The 17804-nt window shown below is 44.4% G+C and overlaps 1 protein-coding gene across 2 annotated transcripts in view; it reads right to left on the reverse strand.

Annotated features, from left to right (window-relative positions):
• Positions 1-17427, reverse strand: part of WBP1L (WW domain binding protein 1 like) — a 59044-nt gene extending 41617 nt beyond the window's left edge. The window contains exon 1 of one of the 2 annotated variants that reach the window (XM_066191005.1): positions 17211-17427. In XM_066191005.1, coding sequence (XP_066047102.1) covers positions 17211-17427 — 217 coding nt within the window. The remainder of the gene's footprint in view (positions 1-17210) is intronic. The other variant, XM_066191006.1, reaches the window with a different exon arrangement.
• Positions 17428-17804: the final 377 nt, after the last annotated feature.

Consider the following 17804-nt stretch of genomic DNA (forward strand, 5'->3'; position numbering starts at 1 on the left):
AGCTATTGATTCCTGATAACGTTGCCAAGCTGGACCCTGAAACAAGCCAGAGAGCGCTCAGGAAACATTCAGGAAAAGGTTGGAAGAAAGAGGTGGTTGCAGGCAGACCCCGGCACGCAAGAGGTCATGCCCTGACTGAAAGGATTAGTGAGGCTTTCCATATCCCAACATATCTCAAAGAGACTGCAAGGATTTCCCAACTTCAGAATAACAACTCGACAAAGAGGAACTGTGAAACTGCATAGGCCTGTGTGGCTGATCTGAACCCCTGAAGCTCTCTGCAGCCTGGGCAAGGTACGGTCCAATGTGTTATCACAAGTAACAGATGTTACTCTACACTGAAGTCCACATTTCTTGACCAGACACCTGAATTTAGAGGTCAGATGTAGCAGTGCAGCTTTGTACGAGGATTCTGACATAAGTGCTAGAAGCAACGAACAAGAAAGAAAAAAAGAAAAAAAAAAACAAAACAGAAAAAAAGCCAACCAACCATCACTCTTTAGAAGAGAAGCTGCCTGGAAGAATTTCAGAAATGCTTCGTCAAAAGTGTTCCAGTTGCCATTCAAAATACTCTCCCATTGCATTTCGAATTTCAGAATATCTTTGCCTTCGAAGTCTGTATCCTCCTATATTTTATTTAAAAGCTCTTGCAATTTAAAAATCATACAAAAGCATACCAAAAATACCAGACTTAACCAATGCATCTATTTCTCTGCAACCTTTATTCCTTCTTAAGTTCCATGTGTGCTGACAAGCATATACAGATACACAAGTCAAATAGGATTTTTTTGCCATAGAAAGAACTGCTTCTAGTGTTTATTTTCCACTTGAATCATAATTTTGAATAGCAGATGCTCCACTTTTAGTTTAAGCAAGTAAACATAAAACTTGATGAAAGGCATTAGCAGTATAAAAATGCCCATTACCTCTTTGGACTAGATTTGAATGGTGACCTAATGATGTGACACTCAGTAGTTTTTTAACTGTGATCACAAATATTTGTATCAGCAAATACTTAAATCCCAGGAGATGATACTTCCTCAGGAAGAAATGAAATCTTTAGAAGTAAGAGTCTACATTTGTGCAATTCTAACAAGCCGGAAAATTCATATAACAGTCACTTGATTCCTATGGGTTTCTAGAAGGTCCTGGTATTACAAGTACACAACACATGAATTTTTACCAAAAGCCAGCACTTGCAAAGCTCAGCATTCACTACTAGACAGGGGTAAACACAGCAAGTCCCAATAGTCTTTGTCATGGCTTTAGAAATTTACTAAAAATTAAGACACATTTTGTATGAAAATGCACAAATAGATCCACTTTGAGATGACTTCTTACGAACTAAGGTTTTCACATTCTGTTCAATTGCATCATGTACATCTGCAGAGCCTGGCATCATAACATCTACCCTATCAGAGCTATCCAGATTCTTTGCAATCCAGGAGCCTTGCATCAATATCCTGGTGCTATGGCAGTGCAGGTAAGTGCAGGTCCCTGTGAGGCAAGCACATGCTTCTCACCTGGTTTCAAAGAGGCATCAGCTGAAGGCAGCTCTCAGCTTCCTCTTGAAGAGAACCATTCTCTCATATTTTATTTGGTTGTAAAAATTTCACAATGGTACATGTGCCAACAAGGCAGATAAGAGCCAAAAGCAGAATTAACAATTCCCAGCAGAGAGTAGATGTTGTTTAACATTTTTCAAAACGTATTGCATATGTGCAGGTGCTCCATTTCACTGGAGAATCTCCAAAGCCATCTCCTAATCAATAGCAATATCTTTAATCTCTCTGATGAAAAATAATACTGCCGTAAACAGCCATCAGCCCCTCTCCCCATCACATAAGCAAACTCAGCCACAAGTGTGACCAATCCTACAAAAAGGCTCTTGAGAAGAAGCATCTGTACAAACAGCAATCTGCCTGCCAGGGGATGAAAGTCCCTTGCCTGGGTTTGGTTTGGAACTACAGATGTGCTTCAGCTGCTCTACACTCCTTCAGCCATCCCAAAAATACCAGCCAAAACTGTTAGGCCATCCACATGAAGACAGTCACGTTTCTCCAGTTGGCATACAAGAGGTGTGCAATTAAGGACTTGCCAAGAAAAGGTATTTATCATAGGTAGTTTTTACAATATCACACATAGCATTAAAATAGCTTCAAGAAAGGAAAGAAAACTGTAATATAAATTACAAAGGCAGGTGATAAATCTTCCAAAAGGATTCAAAAAGATCACAGTAAAAGCTTGCAAGGGTGAGCAGCCTGATTTCATAAACATGCTTCTCATTAACCCTTTTACAGCTTCACAAAGATACCATCTCTGTTGTTCCCAAGCACATCTGCCAGAGCTTGCCAAGGAAAGCATGAGCAAGCAGCTTCAAAGGCAGGATGATGTACCCAGAGCAGTAAACCCTAATCCTTGCTGGGGAAACCACGTAACTGAACTTAGTCATAGAAAATGAGATTAGAAATTCTAAAACAAAACAAGGCATTGAAGGAATTAGCAGTCAGCCCAAAATCATCTTGAAAATATTGAGCAACATTTAAATAACAACTTTTGTCAGGGCTGATAAAGAGAAGAGTAAAACTAACATCTTGCATAGGAAGCCTTTGGTGCATGGGGATAGGAACAGGATATCTGTGTCAGCCTAAAAACCTTACACAGTGGATGGTGGCTTGGCAAAGAGCAGAGGTGTCAGAGAGCACCACAGCCATCACCCCTAGAAATTCAAGTGCATGGACCCCTAGAAAAAGGTTTCTGTGATTTGACCATAGGAAACATGGCATTTATGGAAGCAGAGAGTGCTTTGACAATAAAGCAATTGCTCATGTGCAGGGGCAGAGGGAGAGTCTCCGGGGGGCGATTTGGGAAGCACAGCATTATTCTTTCCACAGTTCATAATGTCATTCAAACTCATATATACAAGAATGTTGCAACTGCTCAAGTGATCATCTCCACTAGCGTCACACACATGGCGGAAATGCAGAGGTCAGGATTTCTGAGGCACTTCCCCAAGGAGACAGTTAATGTGACTTTCTGAAGTTCCCCACGTTTCTTGCACTGGAACTTCCTGGACAACAGTGTTGCATATTTTCCAATGCCCGGATCTAACCCAAATTACATGTTTACACAACCCACACGAAATTCAGGTTTTGATCAATGTGTGTTTTCATTTTTGAACAAGCACTGATTTTCTAACTTAAGACAATCTTTCTAAAATAAACCATGTCTGCTCATAGGGTCAGGGTGCCTGGAGAGATCCTAAAACAACAACTAGTTTAAGTGAGCTTCCCATGGCTTCTCACTGCCAAGCAAGCTTCATTAGCAAGTAAGAAGTATTCAAGTCCTGATGGCTTCAACAGATAAAACGGAGAATACAAAGACTTGCATCAGGAAAAGGAAGGCGGTGGAATAAAGTAGACAAGCAAGGAGAGAAAATAATGCCTTGAGAAAAAAAGGTAGACCATCATGATCTAAGTGCTGATTAAATCTGTTCCCAATCGATATTAAATGAATGTCACCATAAGGCACAAGTCCAGTCTAGCAAGAGAGAGCATATTTCCCCTTTAATCATTCTCTGGTGTCAATGGAAACCCACGGGGGCTTGAAGAGATACCAAGTCATTGAGAGATGACTATCTAATTTAGCACACAGAGGGTGAATGAAAGTAAATTTGAATTTCCACCCCACATCCTCAGGCCCAAGACTATCACTTGCATTTAATGAAGTCAGAGTACTCAGATTTCAGTCACACCCCTCTGCTTTCTCCCTTCACAGTCAACAGTCTCTTCTTTCCTAGATATCAGGCTCTTCTTTCCTTTAGAAAGGCCTCCATGCTTCCCCCTCTCCAAAGTGAAAAGAAAACAGGACAAGACAGATACCACGTACCAGATACCACAGGTTACATGCAGCTAGTTCTTCATACCGAGCAGTACAGCACGGGGCTGTCCAAATTCAGGGCAAGAGCAGAATGACTGCATTACCCTTCATTTACGACTGACACTGCCATGTGAGTCTCTTCTCCCTTACAGTCTCATAGATCCCAGCAGAGCCCTGCAGAAGACTGACCCTGCAACAGCAACCAACTGCACAACAGGAGGAACAACTGGGAACGAGGTAGTTCCTAAACCAAAAGTTGTGGTAGCTTTGAGTAAAGGACTTTGGAAACTGCTTATCTAGTGTCTCTGCAAGGAAAGCAAAAAGACATTTAAGGATCACCCTGCACAGCCTCTCTGGAACCTCAAAGGTAACCAGACCTGCACATGAACCCAGGAGAACTATGCGAAAATTCAGCTTCCACCAGTACCACTACCCCAGTCAACTAGCAGAGCCTCTTTGCTATACCTAGACAAAAAATAAAGAGAAGACAGGATAGTTCATACTCTGCTCAGTCTCTTGAAAGCTGAAAGCAAAGAGGGGATTTTTTTTAAAAGTACTTGCTTAGAAGTTTTGGAGGAAAATAACTCCTAGTTTTCCTTCCATATTTAGGCTGAGACTTTTTCAGTATTTCCACTGTTGCGAAACAAAACACAGAAGAAAACAAATCTTCTTTGACTACACAGAAGTGCCAACCAGAAAATAAGCCACAAAAGCTTGTTTAAATACATGCATATCCCAAAAACCAGATGCACCTATCAAAGCATTGTTTAAAGTTTGTCTGAGTTGAGAGCGTAACTGAACTCTCTGTACTTGTTGCTAGGAACAATTTAACTCTAAATAATAACCACGATTCAAACCAAGTACAAAATAATGAACTTGGGTTTAATTGGTTTGCGAGAAACCCAATTTGCAAGTGCTATCCTTAGCCAGCTATTGAATATGACTGAGCCCAGAAGGCACTGTGATGAGTGACTTAAGTGGAGGCACCCTACACCCACCAACATTCTTGCTGAATGAATGTGCAATCGGCAAGAATCGCTTTTATTTATCTTACTAAAAGCATTTCTTGGAAGGGCTGGAAAAATTTATTTCAGATGGATTTTTCAGCTGAGAACAAAGTTGTATTTATTATAATTATGCACTCTCCAATGTGGCCTGCCTTGCTGAGAAAGAACATTAAATTCAGCTGTGCACAAACTCATGGAAGTGACCTTTTTGAATGAAAATGCTGCAGCAAGAGACTTGTGGAGCATTCTTACTAAATAACCTACTGTCCACAGCTTGTGGATTAGTGCTCAGACCACTGATTTTAGCTGCTACTTACACAGGCACAAGTCCACATGAGGTCAGTCAGCTGATTGTGTGTGCTGCAGAATACGATATAGAGAACTGTACTTGGTCTCCAGTCCAGTATGGATTTATGAACCTTTATTACCATCATGTAGAAGCATAACATTGCAAGACACTTTATAGCGGTCTTTTCTGCAGGACACCCAGTGTTCCTTTTACATAAGAGGATCAAAGGTGTTACTGACACAAACTGAACAAGCTCTCACTTTAATGAGAGCAACAAATGCAAGAACAAACCTCACCACCCACGCAGAAATAGCCTGCCACCTCTTTGTGGAAGGACAAGGATTATCTGAAAGACTTCTGCTCCATGGAAAGCCCACACACTTGGGGAGACAATAGGTTAGCACTAAAGAACTAGCAAGTAAAACTAGAATCCTCATTTCATCACCAAATGGAAGGTGAAATGTAAAATAACAAAAGTGCAATACACACGCTTGTTTGGAAATTAAGGATGTAATTTCAGTACACACATATAAAACGTCCTCCTTAGATACATCAGATGATCGTATTCTTTGCAGAAAGGTTGGTATCTCATCCTGTAAAGAACTTAACACAGATGTCTGAGCCTTCCCAGAAGCTGGGCAGTCAGATTCCTGGTGCCAAAGAAAGCAAGGCAAGCTTTCATGATGACGTCCAGGACATCTCATGGGCAATTGGAAGTCATTCCTCTGCCTGCCCAGCCCAAGAGCATCCCACAAGGATCAGGATCTGCTGGCAACCTGCTACAGGCTCTCTCTCCCTTTTACTCTCAAGGTATGCAAGGCAGGCTCTCATGGTTCGTGGCCATCTGAAGATTTTGGTATTCAGTTCAAAAGCTTAGAAAAGAGACTACCCTCTACTAAGCATCCAGAAGCCAAAACGCAGCTGTAAAAACAGTGTGTGCTGCCAGTTTGGGTTCTGCACTCCCTTTTCAGAATCTCCATTTCCATTTCAGCCAGCTCAAGCTTCTCCCACTGCTCTGCTTGCTGAACCTGCTGCTTTGGTTCCAAATCTCCATGTGCCGTTGTCCCCAAGGGGAAATAAGATACAAGAAATTCCATGTTTTGACTTTGCTACAGAACCAATTAACTCAGCTGTGAAGAAGGAAAAGCTTTCACTTGAACTAACTCTTTTCTATGCAGTAAACAGAGCACATGCAATTCATGAGGGGCACTAAAGCTCAATCCTCATGTGTCTTCACATGTTGATTATTTACAGTAATGCTTTCCAGATAAATAGAAGAACAGTCTCCACTCAAGTACAGAAGAAGCCAAGAACAATAAAACTGTATCTTGACAATTAGGTAAAGTTTGACCATATTACTTGAGGACATTAAAAACCTTTGGACCAAAACCTTGCAGAAGAAAAGCAAGTGTTTCTTAGTTAACAATTAATAATTTAGACCTGAAGACTTTCATCCAGACATCCAGCTGAAGAGGAAAATTACACAGTATTTATACAGCCAGTACCACACAATCCCCTGGTATTCTGATGCAAAAAATCCAGTTCATAGTACATTTGCCATTTTAATGTCCCCATTGTAGATGAGAAACGTGAGATTACTTTCTTAATATCATATGGTAAGCCAGGATTGCAACTGAAGAGTTCTTGCAAAACTACTTGTGCATCAAAGGGAGTACAGTGGGGCTTTTAAAAAATATTTTTAATAATATTTATAAATTCACCCTAAAAAACAAAACAAACATCAACAGCTAAACCCAAAATATTTTCTACTTTTCCCCATTGTTTACCTTTGCACTAATCTTTTGGGTTAAGTAAACTAGCAAGACACTTCATCCTTGAGAACCCTCATGACTGACGCATATGCATGATGCCTGCTGCCAGGATAGGGAAAAAGCTGACCAACACAGAAGCAGTGCTAGACTTGTAAATGAAGAGGTTATTAGGTTGAACCAGATAAAAGAAGTATGTTTAAAAACCATTTATTTAATTAGAGACACTAGTTAAAATCATAAACAAGTTTTACCTTGCACCCTGTCCTGAAGGAAAGTGCCTTCAGAAGGACTGTTGGCAGGCAATGCCGGTGCCAAAGAAGAGCCACTGATAGTAAGAGCTCTCAGCACAAGAATACAAATAAACAAAATCTGGGATCATTCATCTCAGAGTCTGTCCCAGCTTGTGAAGTGCCACTAGCCCTTGAGGTTTCCAGAATTGTAAAATTAACTTTTTCTGTATAATGGTGGAGGCTACATCAACAGCAGCACTCAGCCAGCCTACAGATTACACTCATGCAAGGTACACAGTTTTGCAGACACAAATGCACCCTCCATTTGTTTGGTTCCAAAAGATCAAGATGCAAGGGGCCCACACCACGCAGCCAGGTCACTGTAAACATCTTGTGTAGTGCTGCTTTCCTCCCCTGAAGACCTCTACATTTTCCAGCCAAAAACAGTTCACTGGCTTGCATACACAGATTTAGTCCTGTTTTATTACGACACACTGAATGTATTTAATCCTTTGGTTGCACTTCTAAAATCTTTTAGAGTAGGATTAGCTTTGGTTATATACTGTTAGATAACATAACACAGACAAGAAACCATCACTGTCTACTCTTTGTGTTCCCCCAAGTTTATCTGCTCTGTTAAAGGCTGTGAAAAAAGATTAGTCTGAGCCTCATCCACACCAGGAATGCAGCCTTACATTTCATACCAGCCTGAAGTTACATGCCAGCGAAGGTGAAACAAGGCAACAACAGATTTGTCTGGCCCTTAAACTGAAGTTTTCCTGGCACAATGCTTCTCAAAAAATACATATATCATGCTGAAAATAAAGGAGGACTGCTTCTCCAGCTAGTCCATCTAGAAAAAGCAGACTGCAGGTTTTAGAACAGAAAACAATTGCTCCAGACCTCCTGAATTCATCTTTGGCAGGATGATCCTTGGACTTTGCAGTCAAATGATGGGCCTAACAGCACAAAATAGGTCTGAGGAGAAAAATCTCCCAAATCTTGCTTTGACAGCCTAACCACTGGTTTAGTGTGATCACAGAATCTGGAAAGTAGAGATACAAAGAGCAGAAAAGCAAGAAACTCAGTAAAAACAATGAGCCACAAACATGAGAGTGATATTAATATCCAATATTAATAACCAAGTATGTGAGATGCAAAAATTCCTGGTGAGATGAGTAGGAAAAAGGAGCAAAACAATGAGACAAAAAGAAAACAATACAGCTAGGAAAAAAGTAGAGGAAAATAAGAGCTCTTATTTTTGACACAGCAATTTAAGATAGGCTCTGTTGGAGTCCAAGTGCTAAGTGTCAGTAACGACAGATGTCTGCAAGCCTGTTTTATCTAAGCTGCAGATCACAGGAGGTTGGAGAGTCAAATACAAGCCGTTTGTGAAGTTTGCATCTTCTAAAAAGACAGAAGTCAAAATGACAAGGTAATTTGAAGACAACACAAGAAGGCATCATCCTCCTCCTCCTCGCTGGCATTCACTGTCTGAAAAGCAGTTTGCAAACGACAAATGAGGCAACCACTGAGAAAAGGAAGAATTCATCACACAGGACACACGGACACCAGTCATGACTTTCACATGCACTCAGGTAGTTACATGCATTCCAAGCACAGTAAAGGTCTTTCAGATCACATCTGAAGAAAATTCTTTCCTTCCCCCAAGAAGAGAGACAAGTTTGGTGATTTTACAGTTAAAATTGATACACAGGATGTGATGAAGTCAGCCCAGTGTCGTGGCCTTGAAGGCTGCCTTCTTCAAAGGTTTTGGCCAGTGTTTACAACACCCCTGTACTATGCCCACCACCTCCTCCAGCCCTTCCCTTACCTCCTGGCTCATTCTGATCTCAGCCCCCATTTAACCCTTTCATTCCACAAGTCACTCCCAATTCTTGTTTAGCTCAGCTTTAAAAGGGGCTTTTACTGACTGCTAGCTGTGTGGGACAGATTTTCTGTCCACCACCAGTGGGATGGCTGTTGCAGGGAATAATTTATGCAACAGGATGGCCTGATCTTCTGCTGGAGACAGAAGACATACTGTTCCCATGGGTTCCTGTTGGCAGTCATCCACCACCTGGGATTTAAAGAGGATCCCAAACAGAGAAAGAGGTTTTTAATAAAACAAGCAACTCCTGATACAGTGTAAACAAACAACAACAACAAAAAAAAGCTTATTACAAAGAGTGAGGAATACAGAACTTAGCAAAGGAGAGGACTTCTGCATATTTTGTACTCTTTCTCTATCAGGCCTCTGATGTGGCTGCCACAATTACTCCATTGTTTAACTGGAAGCATTATCTGAGACTGTCTTGATTATGAGCTCCGATTCCACAAGAAGTTAAAAAAAAAGGTCTCTTGTGGACAACAGTACTTGACCTGCTGGTCATATCTGTGTGCTGGACATGAGAGAAAAGAGTGAATCAGTTCTCACTAAAAAGCCTTTGCACTGTCTGCAGACGAGTCATTAACGGTCAAGTGTCTTCCCTGCTTCCAATGGAACACTTGACACCTTTTACACAGGGAAAGCTCAAGATGGCTGGTGAGATTCCTGGCAAAACACACTCTTCATAGCTGTTTCTACAGCTTATCAACCTTTTCACCTTCAATTTGCTCTTCAGCCAGTGGGAGACAAAATGAAACATTAAAGTAGCTCTGTAACCACTGGAGCTGACCTCTCATACGTGTTTTCCACAAGGCTGACTGATTTTGCAGGCTCACAAACTGTGAGCTCCAACGGAGGCTTTGGTAAGGGGCAGGGCATGTATCAAGTCAGTCAACCCAACTCACAAATTTCCCCGTGCTAATAAGCTCACTAGTGTAGCTTCCCACTCAGTGAATCTCTGTTTGTTTGTTTTATAAGGTATCTCATACCTATCTGTTTTCAGGAATTTTGTTGAAATTCTATGCATCTTTGAGGTATCTTCCTTTCAAATTTCATTCAAGTTGGTCAGTAGCTTCAAAATGGATGGGGAGATGGACACTGATAACTTCATAAAGCTCACCTTCTTCTGTGAACTATCTTCTTTCATTAACAACATCCAGTTTCCTGCTCAAGTCACTCTCTCTCCCTCTCCAGGACATTTAGTAAATGTCAGTATCTTGACAAGCTCCCTCAGCCTGAAGTAGAGCCAAGAGAGGGTTAGTTTCTGCTTTTCCCATGTTCCCTCCCAGATCTCAAAAATAAATCCCCACGAGCAACAAAACAAACAAACAAAAAAAACCAAACAAAAAAACCCCCCAACCCAAAACACAGAAAAACCCAAACACAAACACAAAAAACCAAACCCCATGGCCCTCTGCTGTACTTGCCTCTGAAATTTTTATTACTGCCTTGCACACACCGAAACTAGAGATGAAATAAAAACATATCACCACTAGAAGTAGCAAATTTCCACCTCATAGTAATGGAGAAGATTAAAGAGGAAAGAAGGCAGAATCCTCTTCTTTAGTGCTAGCAGATCTTTCCTTTCTTGAGGTTCACCCTTTGCTAATCCTAAAGACTGCAGTCAGGAACACAAGGTCTTGATCCTCTACAAGGAAAGGAAAGGTCCCTGTTGTCTCTTATTCCCTAACCCTAGCACCCTGCAACTTGTCAGTCCTTGGTAGCTGCTTGCCATACCCACCTACACCTCTGCAACACATTGTCAGCAAGCTGCCATTTAAAATGCTGCTGGCCAAAGCTCTGTCCCCTCAGGATCTGCACTGGGGCTCTCCTCCCAGTCACTTCCTCATAAGCTTCCTGTGCACGCTCAGTATTTGGATTTGGTTTACAATATGCCGGTACAAAAGAGCTTGGGAAGAAGGAACTGTCAGAAAACTGCATCTGAATCTCCTACAAACCCAGTCCTCACATCCTTTTTTTCTCTGGCCAGTTTGGACCAACCTCGGGTGATGCCAGGTGGATGGATACTGGCTTAGCAGAGAAGGCCTGTAAACAAGCAGCACCACAAGCTGCCTCCACAGAGTCTCTCCCTTTTATTTGCAGGTGTTGCTCAGGGCACAGCATGCCAGGGAGCATGAGCCACTGGCATTAAATGGTTTGTCCTGCTGCCATCAGTCTGCCACCATCACCTACCTCTCTTTGCACCTAGCAAACCCCTGCATGTGAACTGCTCTGTTTGCAGTTCCAAAAGCCATTGCACAGACCACAGCTATCATCTAAAAATAATACTGGAGATGGTGATCCCACTGATAATCACATCATTAGAGAAGAATCAAGCTTTTCATTGTCCAAGCAGATAAACAGCAGGTCTCTGCAGCACCTTGCGCCTTCCTTTGCAGTCAAACAGTATCTGCTCCTGAAATCACGGAAAAAGCTTCATTTGTGACTGCCACAACAACACATTTCTTTTAACAAGCAAGGTAGGGGCATGCAATTCCTGCTTGGCAAGCCTGTCCTCTCCAGCCAGCTGTTATTTCAGGCACGTTTGTTATGTGCAGTCTTCACAGGCCCAGCCACACAATCACCTGTCAGAGCTCCACTGCCACAGCAGCCAGGTGTTGGCATCTCAAAATGCCTCTTCTTAGCTGTGGGCTTCCTAATCACACAAGACAGCGGGGGGGAATGAGGGATCCAACTTCCCTGTCAGCATCTCTCAATGAACTTGCACAAGAATGCCATCCCTTGCCCTGAGCTCTTTTCCTTCGGAGTCAGAAGCACAGACCAAACCGGGCACAAAGAGGTTGTCCTGCAACATGCAATGGGCATCTCGGCCTTGCCATGACTAATGGCCCTTCCAGGACTGTCACCAGCCCAGCCTCAGAGACAGCTTTTAAGATCTCTGACATGCTGAGTCCTTTCCCCCACACTGCAAAAACAGTAGCACAGCTTGCCTGCCTGTCTTGGATTCATGAACCCCCTGAAACAAACGCAAGACAGGGCTGTGTAAGAGCCATAAAGTCATTGGTTATATGCATTAATAACCTCAGAGGATTCCTATGCAGCTAACCAGAAAGGGCAAATTCTTACCCTGCAAAGCAGGGCAGCTCAGATCAAAGGAATATCCCCAAACCTGGTACCAAGTACATGTTGTCAGGAGACAGAACAAAAGGCCATGTGCAGCTCAGCATTACTGAAACTGCTGGACATCCTGACAAGAAGACCTTTGCTTAGGTACAGCCACAACCACAGGGCACATCAGCAACAGCACTGCATGGAGAAGTAGGCCACAGGATCATTAGCCCAACGATAACTTTTTGCCACAAGCAAAGTCTATTCAATCCTGCCAACCCTCCCAATGTGACTTAAAGGGGGAAAAAAAGGCAAAAAGAAAAGGTGGGCAGTGTTTGCATTTACTAAATATATTGCCTATTACCTCAGAGGATGGCCATATGGAGGATCATAAAGAAGCATGAACTATTATCAACATTAGTGCCTTTCTAATACAAAGAAAGATGAAGGTGAACGTCAACATAACACTGAGTTAATACAGGCTGACAGAGCCACATAAAAGAGCAGTTTCCGTTTTTGCCGGCAGAAAAGCAGCTGTTGAAGATGCTTGGAGGAGCAGCGCTTCTGGGAATCAAAGTGAGGGTTCAGTGGGTGTTTTAGCTAGGTCTGAGTAACTGCTGTTGAAATGTGGCCGAACATTGAGTGCCTCCATCCTCCACCTCCCTAACAGGGCCGATGGCAGATCCCCACTTTGAGCAGGATCCCTGCTGCAGAGCAGCACCTCACACAGCAGAGCCACTGCTCAGGTACACTCAGCACTGGATGCTCCCACTAGCCAGGTGTGGCTGACTTGGACCAACAGGCTGCGAGGATGGAAAAATCCCCAACCACAGCAAAACAACTCTGGCAAATGAAACCTTCCAAGTTCCCTTTTGGCACGCCACAGCTCTGCAACAGTTGCCCAAGCTCATTCTTAAAGAGGTGCTGTATTTTTGTTAACTAATATTTGCAGGGTGGCAGCAGAATTCTCAGAAAGGCAATGACAGGTCCCAATCACAGGAGATGCCTTGACTTCAATGAAGAAATCTGCCACTCTCCTCCCCAGGGTTCACTAGACGTTTTCAGACCAGGCTTTCCATCTGCTGTCCAGCTGCAGAGATGCAAGTTGAAAGTCTTACAACATTTTGTGTAATTATGAGTGCAACTCACAAACAAAATTTAATCAGTAGGAAAGTGTGCTATACAGATGAGACACCGGAGTTCAGTGGTATAGTCACCACAGAAAGAGCAGTCCTTAACCCAGCCTGCAGTTATTTAGAGGTTCCTGCTCTGAGCAAGTACACCACGTACTTTGATCTCTGCTGCCTCCTGCCAAAATTGTGGATATTAGCAAGCCAAAAAAACCAAGAGTCACAGACAAAGATATGGCAGACAAAGTACATCCTATGGTTACACAAGCAGTTCTCCTCCTGAAGAAACCTGATGCATTTCAGGAGATACAGAAGTGCAGTTTTAACTAATTACCTTTACCTTAATCAAAAACATTGTTTTAAACTTACAGATGAGGAGCCTGTTGTGTGAGAACTGAAACTTTGCTGTTCAGTTCACAGACTACCTGAAGTGATACTCTGAAAGAGCGTGAATCCAGCCAAAGCCTTGGATGAAGTGTGGTAACTCCACACTGGTGCAATCAGAGCTGTGGTCACAGCCTTGGACAGAAACTCTCTGTTACAGGGGTGTTAGCCACAGTGACAGTCATGCTGAGTTATTCCTTAAAGCAAGGATCTGTCCTCTTTGTCACATATGATGAATCATGCCTCAAGTCACAGTGCTTGAAGCAAACTCTTTAATTTGGGATTAGATCGGTCTTTAAGAAGAACACGCTTCTGCCAGATTTTGGCTCACAACCACCTTATTAGAGAAAGATGGATTCCACAGACTTGTCACATAGTTAACATTCACTTAAATCTCTTGTTTTTAAAGAAAACAACAGTTGAGAAAACTATGTGATAATTAAGCTGCAGCCATGGGAAGCAGATAGATAGTTGAGACAGTCAAATAACCTTTATTCTGTCCTGTAGAGACAAACTATGATAGAAAAATGATTAACGTTTGAAATTTTTCATTACAAATTTTATCCAATTCATTCTGAAATATATTAATTTCTTATTTTCTTCTGCCTCACAGTGAGAGGGAGCACATAGCTAAGGTGTACTGCTACCACTCTGCTTCTACAGCTGCTACTGAACACAGCTAGATTTCTTCTTCAGGATGTTTATCCTGATTTTATTATAACATAATTAGAATACTTTTGCCTGTAATCTACTAATAAATGCTTCCAGTCGAGTCAACAAAGTTTTGTGCTCTGATTACAAGTGAAACTGCAATGAATAGTCATGGAGACAGATAAACTTGGACTCGGGATAGAAGATAATATAGTAGCTAATCATTTTCTCTGTGATCCACCTTAGTTAAAAAGAAAGGTCTTTGACAATCCTGGGCAGCCTGGACTTATTTTAACCTGAAAAATCAGACGCTCCTGCAGAGCACAGCGTGTTCTCCTGAATGTTTGTTCAGTGCTAGGCTGTACAGCTCCACCTCCTCAATTATTTAAAGGACACATTTCTTGCAGCCCAGCCTAAGACCACCAGGTCTGTGGTACAGTTCTTCCAGGCGAGGGGGCACAGACCCTGAGCAAGCAGCTCTCCCTGACAGCAGAAGCACAGACCCTGAGCAAGAAGCTCTCCCTGACAGCAGAAGCAATCAGGACATAGCAAATGTCTCTAAGGTATATGGAAGCAGGCAGCAGTCACCAGAGGCAGCAAGGGCAACAGCACTCTGGAGAGGACAAGAGATAAATGCTGTCAGGGTTTCAGGTACAAACACAGGAACCTCTGGTGCAGAGGTCTTCCAAGTCCAGCACTGCCCAGCTGCAGGTCTTCTCTATGAACTCACTGGCTCTTACGGAATCAGACTCCAATGCAACACCAAAGCAAATGAATTTTTTGTTACATGCTCATTTCTCAAGATCCCACATTACCACTCTGGTTTTTTGAGTGGGCAGCTGTCAATCTCTAGTGTGCAGTGAGATAATACCAGCCTTTTGAGAGACAGAGTATACATTTAAGATCTAAAAAAAGCTATGAGAGCTTTATATAGACAAACTATGGAAAGGAAATGAGTAAAAGATGCATCCCTATCCAAGTGCTGTTAAAGAAAACGTAGGCAGCCAAAGCTGTTCTCCCCCACTCTCATGTATTGTCCCACTCAAGACATATTATTTTAGGATTATTTCTGGTGCACTGACTAGAGAGTATATCCACAAGTCACAAATGCCACTATTCCATGTGCAATCCAGATGTACAGTTACTTCCATGCCCTCCTCCTTTCTTCTTTCCTCCTTTTCTACTTCCTGTTCATTTGACTAATGTATAAACTGTCTTGAGGCAGGGAGCATCTTGCACAGTCTTCAGAGCAGGTATGACTTTTTATTAGCATGCGTAAGGTTGTAGAGACTCACAGCTACCATACAGGTAATCCTACCACCTGAGCACTGCTCACAGCTGGGTACCACAACAACCAGAGAGCAAAATGGTTCTGAGATGTGCTTGTTTATGTTTAGTTTATGTACCTCAGCCTGCGGGTGAAATGGAGCAAGCACCAGGACTTCCATCTATTAAAGGCAGTTGAGACAATGTGGAAAACACACAGTTCAACACAGTCCTGCATCTGGCTCCCTAGGGCAGCAACAGCCAAGCCTTAGCCTCAGTGTGGCTGAAGGGGATTTTGGATGGCTCTACCAACAGCAAATTACACAGCTTTTAAAGTAGATCTGGTGCTCTTAACACCTTGAAAAGAACAGAATTCAAAAGAGGCATAACATTTATAACCATAGACAAACTCCTTGCCTCCTCCTTCTGCAGAAGTATTGAGAAGTATTTTAGTGGACGCTTTCCAGAACGACACATCTGTCTGCATCCCTGCGACATTAAGCACAATGCACCCCATGGCACCTGTCACCTACAGTCACAGATCAGCATCTCAAGATCTCTGACCTTCAACAAATGCAAACTACAAATTGTACTTTATACAGAATGCACCATATGAAAGCAGAAGTCATCATATTCCATCCATGCTCTCCACGGGTGAGAAAGACATGTTGACTCCATGAACTACAAGATCCAGGTCGTGCACAGGTTGCTTGGCCAAGTGCAGTCCTCGCTGAGTGTCACTGAACATACACATCAGGGTGGGAGAAGTTACAGGTGTCTACACTGCTGGACTCAAGACCACTACTAGAGATGTGAACAGTACATATCGCAGCATAGACAGAAAGCAGAGTAAAGAGATGAAAAAGAGGGAGTCAACTTCATTAAAACCCTTTCCAGGCATGACAAAAGTAGTAACCGGATGGTCAGAGCCTACAAAGACAAGGCCTGGTTCCCCTCATCCCAGCTGAAACACGCTCCCTCTTCCTTCCCGCTGCCCACAGGTTTGCACCGAACCTCCTTCTCCACGGTTCCTACCACGGGCAAATCAGCTCACCTGTCCTGGGCAGCACCACACAAGTCCCACTTTCCTGCTGACCCACGTCTTCTGGCCAGCAGCCCCACTGCCACCCTCCGGCTCACTCCAAACCTCCTTCAGCCCTGTCCCCTCACAGGTCACCTTGCTCCTTGTCACCACCCCCAAAAGACACCTGCACCTCCACCGCAGGCCCCTGCGCACCTGCCAGCTCCAGCCCTCCCTACAGCCACCTTTCCCTTGGTGTCCGGTCAAACACCTTTCTCCCTCGTCCTGCAGCCACTCTGCCGCACAAAGCCGCTGCAAGCGGCACTGCCACCCGTGCCCGGATCCCTACACCACCTCTCCATTCCCACGGAACACAGGAACCCCCGGACTCAAGGCTCTACATCTCCTCCAGCTTCACTCAAGTCACGGGGCTCCCCAAACCTTCGGCGGGCCCCCAAGAGCCTCTTCCCCCGGCACCTCGTGCCCACCCTGCCAGCCCCGCCGGGCCCCCTGCCCCGAGGGCCAGCACAGCCCCCCGCACTCACAGCCGCCCCTCTGGCAGGGACGCAGCCCCCCGGCACGGCACGGCGCGACCCCAGAGCCCCCCGAGCAGCGCCCCCGTACCTGGGCGGGCTCCGCGCCGGCGGGCAGCCCCTCGGGCAGGGCCTGGAGCAGCAGCAGGGCCATGGCGGCGCGGAGCCTCCTCGCCATCCCCCCCACCCCCCGCTCCCGCCTCCCCGGCCCGACTGCGGCCCGGGACGGGAGCCCAGGGGCACCCCGCGCCCGGACCCGCCCTCGGCACTCGTCTATTGGGCGGCCGTCGCGGCTTTCGGCTTGCCATTGATTCAGCGCGATGTCGCTTAGGGCAAAACCGGGCGGGGCGGAGTGTGCACGCAGGGTGCTACCATCTTGAGTGTGGCACAGCGGGGAGGGATCCTCCGGTCGTGCTCGGGCCGCCATGTTGTGAGTGGCGGAATTGGCTGGAGAGGGGTGCGGGGGCTGCAAACCCCCCTCCCCCCGATGGAACCCCGTAAGCACAACTGGGCACTGCGAAAAGGAGGTTCACAGGCATCCTCTTCCACAGCCTCCCTGTGGCCGCCAGGCACTCATCCTCCATTCAGCTGGTCACTCCTGTTCAGCATGACCCCTGCTCAGCCTCCTCCCGCCGTGCACTCCCATTGTCCCAAACCCCAACACCCCGTCCAGAGCTGGGGCACA

The sequence above is a fragment of the Chamaea fasciata genome, unplaced genomic scaffold (assembly GCF_029207755.1).
Source record: "Chamaea fasciata isolate MVZ Bird 193981 ecotype frontalis unplaced genomic scaffold, bChaFas1.0.hap1 SCAF_9, whole genome shotgun sequence".
Classification (NCBI taxonomy): Eukaryota; Metazoa; Chordata; class Aves; order Passeriformes; family Sylviidae; genus Chamaea; species Chamaea fasciata.